The following is a 6,659-nucleotide window of genomic DNA, read 5'->3' on the forward strand; positions in this document are numbered from 1 at the left end:
ATTAAACTCCGAACATTGAGGTGAATAATACCCACGCCAGACCTTGATTTAAAATCTTCAGGTGTATCACATAATCTTAAGGCTATCAGGGCCCGGATTAGGCTGAACATTTCCAGAGATTAGTAATAAAATAATAACAAGGAGTCTGGACTTAGCTGATTTGCAGCAGAAAGTGACAGATCTAGAATTTAATGATATAAAAAAAGCTGGAAGTGAGTCTGCAGAAACAATAAACCAATCCTTCAAAATGGAGAGGCAGTGAAGGTGGAGTAGATTTGTACCTTATGAACAAACAGAAATGAGTGACCAGTGACCAATATATGACAAGCTTTCTTACAATTATTTTATAACCAAACCTAACTGGATTGACACACACAATTCAACTTTACTGTATATTCTTCAACTTTACAGTATACACTCTCAGAAAAAAAGGTACAAAAGCTGTCACTGGGACAGTACCCTTCAAAAGGGTTCTAATATGTACCATTTAGGTACTAATATGTACACGTTTAGTACCAATATGTACCTTTGAGGGACTTATATGCACTCTTTAGGCACAAAGGTGTAACTTTTGAAAAGGTACCGCCACAGTGACAGCTTTTGTACCTTTTTTTTCTGAGAGTGTATTTGAACTATGCCAGGTTTGTCTTATGAAGTGTAAGTTATGAAGTTGTAATGATCACATAGAGCAGGTAAAGTGACCAGTAGAGGGTGATGTGTGTTAATGGGAATTTTGTGAAAGGGCTGATTCTACATTAAAGGAGTTCACACATCTTTGCATGTCATCTTTGTGTGATACCTCCTACATGAAGTCAATGCATATATGACTAAATGAGGAAACAGATATGAGCACAGACATTCAGCTGAGTTGGTCACAAACCAAACGAGGTGTTTATCATTATGTGCTGACTGCTGAGGACGTCTCTAAACCTTCTTGTAAGTACATCAGTGACATTTCAAAATATTTTCTTAGATTTTTATATTTCACATTTTGCATTGATTGTAACATACCTTACTGAATATTTGGTTGACTTGAAGTTCAGTGTATGTATATACATATATATGTAATTCTTCAGGGTATTTTTAGTGTATACACACTCACACCTTATCACCTAAAAATAGCCTGAACATTTTTCTCTCTTGCTATTGATGTGGTTTCAGATACTAATAATGCATGCAGTATTATCATAGATAAGTTTTATATAATATAAATAGATCTTTTAATTTCAAAGATATATTTTAGAAATATGTTTCAATGAAATATGTTCTTATGTTTTAAAAACCATTTACCCACACTGTGTCACTTCCTGTAGTTCTTGAGAAAATAATATTGCTGATTGTGACTAACACCTGACTGTGATACTTATTCTGACTTTTGCCGTTCTGCAAACAGCAGATCAGTCACAAAGTATAGACGTGCAACATGTCGAATCACTCAGTGGAGGGGATTTACCTCAGCACTCATGAGGAGAACATCCTGTTCGCAACCTTCTACATTGTCATCTTCATCCTCTCAGTCCCGAGCAATGCCTTGGCACTTTGGGTGTTCTGCCACAACAACACCAACAACACCCCATCCAAAGAGTTTCTGAAGCACCTGGCTATAGCGGACATGTCTTACGTCCTGGTGCTCCCCATGCGAGTGATCTACCACATGTCAGACGGTCACTGGCCTCTTGGTGAAGGGTCCTGTCGTGTGGTGGGTTTCCTGTTCTTCGTCAACCTCTACTGCAGCATGTACTTTATGACCTGCATCAGTGTAGACCGTCTGTTGGCTTGCGTCTTACCATGCAAAACTCAGAATCTGAGAAAGACCAAGAATGCCAAAGTGGTCTGTGCAGTCTTGTGGGTCATGGTGACCATTTCCATGGTGCCTGTCCTGTTCTCCAAAAAAGAAGTAACTAGACAATGGCAGAATGCCACAGTGTGCGAACAGCTGTACATGGAGAAGTCCACTAATCCCACCGGCGCGGTGGTGTCCACTGCTGTTGCATTCATGATACCTCTGGTCACCCTGAGTGTCTCTTACATTCTCATATTTTGCAAAGTCAAACAAATGACTTTTCAAGAAAGGACGCCCACTCAGCGTAAGGCAATGAGAATGATCGTACTTACAGTGGTTAACTTCTTGATTGCATTTGTGCCCTATCATATCCACCGATTTTTCTTTATCATACGGCATGAGGACATGTCAAGGTCAGAATCCGAAAGACAAATGCTGCATTTGGGAAATCGAATCACCTCAGCTTTAACATGCATGAGTGGCGTGTTGGATCCTGTCATGTACTTCTTTCTGGCTAGAAATTACCAAGAAACCCTTCTGCAGCTCTGTGGTAGAAACCTCAACGAGGAGCAATCCACCGCATGATCAGACGAGAAAGGCCATGGTGTCTGTTAACTTCCAGAAACAATGAAAATCGGTATCTGTTAAACAAATGTTTAAAGTGAAAGTAAAAGTATAAAAGTATGGCTGATAATGATTGAGGTTGATGACTACATTCATTCAGAAACCTATTCCTTGTACTTGTATCAAATGTGGAACTCGCATTTCCAGATTTCAAGATGACAAAATCTCATAGAACATTTGTCATATGAGATTTTGTCATCTTGTAAAACACATGACAATGTGTTTATTTAACTTATTTTAGCATTTTCATTTATCAATATTTAATTTATCATATATCATTTTTGTATATGCCACTTTTAGATCCGAATAAAATATTCTTTCAAAATCTTTCAATGTCCTAACAAACATATTTTAAACACCACTGTTGCATTTTGTTTGGTTCTTTAAGGTCATTATTATTTTTTATTTTATTTGAATTTTAAAATGTAATTGTTTTATTTTAATTGCATTGCATGCTTGATTGTTCTGTGTACATTTTCACTATTTTATTTCCCATTTGGAAAGGAATAACCAAAAAGTAAAATATGGCTTATTTTTCCCCACTTTGTTAAAAAAAAAAATATGGCTCAATATCCTTTTTTTAAATGGCTTTAATATTTAAAATGCAGGTCACAAAGTCATAAAACTTGCCTGAATTGTGCATATTTTTTGACTGAACTTTTTGGGATACATAAGTGAGCTGTTGCCATTGGATATTTAGAAACTTGGAAACGTATGGTTTTATAAAAATACAGCTGCTTCTAAGCTAATGCTTTAGCTATGACAGTATGTAATGTTTTGTTGTAAAGAACGTGAAAATCTCTTCAAGTAATTTTAAGTCAAGTCAAGTAACCTTCATTTATATAGCGCTTTTAACAATATAGATTGTTTCAAAGCAGCTTTACAGTGAAAATAGGAAATTAAAGTAACAGAGATTGTTTTGGCTTTACAGCAGCTCTAGAATAAAGTTATTGTCCAGCTAAAGTTAGTTTTGATTGATTCACTTCAGTTGCAAAGATCATTAGTTATTAACTTAGAGGCCGCTTACATCACACCGTTCTAACAGAAAACCCTTAATGTGCTCCGGCCCGCTCATTTGCGTGTTTGGTGGCTCGAGAACGCAAACCTTGAAATAGGTTTCAAGGTGCAAGCGTTGAAACATTTTGAAAAACGTTATCATCTCCGCGTAAACTTCAAAAACGCGAATCTGTGAAAACACTGAAATACATATTACATGTACGCAAAAGAAAAACTTTTCAGCTTTTAGTACATTGTTGCTGTGTTGAAATGGGTGGATACCGGAATCCACTGACGTTTCAATATATCCTTTGAGTGGTTGGTAATTGAGTTATTACGAGTTGAATGACTTCTTCAAGCTTATGAGATTTACATGTTTGTGAGAGAAGCACCAAACACCTGTTGAAATATATATATTTACTCTTCTAGCTGACCATGAGGGTCACTCAAGCCAGTGACTACTGACTATTCAAGCATTTACTGTACTTTTCATCTTCAGTCACTAGAGAATAATGACGAATATTGTCTGAATCTCTTACTGAGAGAAAGTATATCTAATCAGTATGTTTTGGGAAAGTTTCCTGGTCAGAGCTCCACCAAATCCAACCTTGAAGAAGCTGTGTATCTGTGTATCACTGTGTGTGTACTCTTGGGACCTGACATTCATAAGATGAACAACATGCACGCAGGGGAAGTGAAATAACCACCTGTCATCCAGAAAATCAATAGAAATATTCTTCTGACGAACAACCATATGTGGAAATCTAAGTTTATTAATGATTGAATGAATGAATGAATGAATGAGGCATTTATATAGCGCTTTCATATACTACTGTACACCCAAAGTGCTTTACAATCATATCAGGGGATCTCTCCTCAACCACCAGTGTGCAGCATCCACTGATGCAACAGCAGACATACAACTGCTCCAGTGCTTTCGCAGCTATAGGGACATCCCGCGTGACGTCACGCCATTTGGAGCAGCCATTTTGACGGAATAGAAAATGCTAAACCGCCGGTGATACTCATAGACAGTATAAACAGAGACGGGCTCTGGTATAAACTACATTGATACTGCAGCTCGTCGCGATATTCTATCATGCCCGAGCGATGCTGTGCAGTTGGATGCGATCAGATACGTGATCATACAAAAGGAATAGGCCTATCTTTATACCGTATCCCGAAAGAAACAAAACGGATAAACAAGTGGTTGGCGGCAATATACAGGCAAAACGCTGATGGTGGTGCTTGGCTTCCAACTGTTTGTGATATAAGGTACAAGAAGAAAAATGTAAACAAATAATAAAAGTGCATGTAAAATATACAATAAAGTTGAGATGAAATTATACAAGGTTACTTGACTTTTTACGTCTATTCAGTTTTTGTAACATGTCCATGACAACCGATAGCCTGCTTTTGTATGCTTTTAATGAAGCTCTGGTGTAGCGTGATGGGAAGTGAATAAGGTAACGTCAGCTGTAAATGTCACCGAACTCAATGTCAGGAAGTTTTTCTACACATTAAATGCCTGTAAAAAGAACTTGCGGTGCTTCATATGGATCTATGATTCCTATCTTCCTCTTGTATACTTGATATATATTTTTGTGATGCTAATAAGTGCGATGACATGACGTGAAGAGTTAGCTGAAGCTAATAATAGTGGTGGGGGAAAACTCGATTCTGTTCAGTATCGAGATATTTTGCGCACGCAATTATATCAATACTGTAGCGCAAAGTATTGCAATATTTAGGCTAATTATAAAACAATTATACTAATAATTATATTATTAGTATAATAATATACTCCCTAATATATTACCCACCCCTAATAATAGATCTATTGCCATTAGACAGTCCATAGACAGTATAGCCAATGTGAGTAGCTGACGGATGTATACCGTCAAAATGGCTGACACACGGCTAGGGGTCACGTGACTGGGAGATCCCTATAGGTGGAGAGGAGAGAGAGTGATAGAGCCAATTCAATGGATTTATCTGAGTCTTAACCAATCATAATCATTAAGCCTGAAGTAATGACATAGCTTATTGACTAAAGTATAATTGCTGTGTAGCGGCCTACGAACTCCTTGCTGAGTGTTGAAGCTGCCTTCTGCTGATGAAACTGTAATCTATTCTTCAGTAAATGTTCTTCAGTTGTCTGCATATCTTGACTCCTGGTCTTCATTCATCATATCTGGTCCATGGGTCTTTAACTGAAAAATCCCCAGTGTAAATATACCCTTAGATATTTGAGTGACTAATAATCAACAGTTAAATCTTTATTTTTTATATTTAATCTGCAGTGCTACAAAAATGTGAACTTTTATTAAGATCCGTTTGGCTGATAACTTAAATGCATCATTATGCAAAAATATGAGGAGAGTTCTCCGCATGAAAGATCCACTATTGGCAGATCAACATGCTTTTCTCTCTAATGCGGTAGGAAATTTATTTAAATGAAATGTCGAGGATGTTAACTGTGACAAGTTGATTGACAGGGTGACAGGATGCATGTAAAGAGAGTAAATACATAATTTTATGACTTGATATGTCCCAAAGCTTTCCTCCGTTCGAAATCACATACTCCCTTGAGTAGGTACTTATTCTGAATAAGTAATTACTTCAAGACCACTAAAAAGTATTTTCTATTTATGAGTATGTGTAGTGATGTAATCCGGACGTACTACATTCACCATGCTGCCCTGACATTATCATGTAACCTATCAGCATTAGTTGTGTTGCTTCACTGCAATTCACAAATCCTCTACCATGGCCTCATAAGAAAGTAAAGTGTCCATCGTACATACACTTCAGATTATCTCAGAATGAAGTAGGTATTTTTTGCCTACTCTTTTATGATTACTGTGAATTCAGACATACTTTACTGTTTTTCACCTATAGGGAAGTATGCGATTTCAGCAGCCTCTTGGTAAACGTAAAGTCATGAGTTGAAAGCACATGAAAGCCACCACATTGTCGTTAATATGAGTGGATATAAATTTTCTTTAAGCCCCGATGTTTACAAGTTGGGGGTGTGTAGAAATATGGCAGAATACCAGAGGTATTTAGCAGTAATATGGTCAGGCTTTTTTATTTTGTTGTATACGAAAATTTGAAATTATGACTTATTTTGTGGTTATTTCTATGATTAATCTGTTCAAACATACATATATATATATATATATATATATATATATATATATATATATATATATATATATATATATATATATATATTTATCTTATGAATGTTATT

General features: G+C 36.5%; 1 protein-coding gene across 2 annotated transcripts; it reads left to right on the top strand.

Annotated features, from left to right (window-relative positions):
• The first annotated feature begins 819 nt into the window (after positions 1-819).
• Positions 820-2,956, top strand: LOC307153318 (uracil nucleotide/cysteinyl leukotriene receptor). 2 transcript variants are annotated; one of them, XM_079862694.1, is made up of 2 exons: positions 820-936; positions 1,394-2,956. In XM_079862694.1, exon 2 carries the CDS (start codon positions 1,424-1,426, stop codon positions 2,366-2,368), a length of 945 nt encoding a protein of 314 aa, XP_079718820.1. In that variant the 5' UTR covers positions 820-936; positions 1,394-1,423; the 3' UTR covers positions 2,369-2,956. The 2 variants fall into 2 exon arrangements, with proteins under 2 accessions (XP_079718820.1, XP_079718821.1); XM_079862695.1 differs by having other exon boundaries at positions 876-936; positions 1,397-2,731.
• Positions 2,957-6,659: the final 3,703 nt, after the last annotated feature.

This window comes from Squalius cephalus (assembly GCF_949319135.1).
Source record: "Squalius cephalus genome assembly, chromosome: 25".
Classification (NCBI taxonomy): domain Eukaryota; kingdom Metazoa; phylum Chordata; class Actinopteri; order Cypriniformes; family Leuciscidae; genus Squalius; species Squalius cephalus.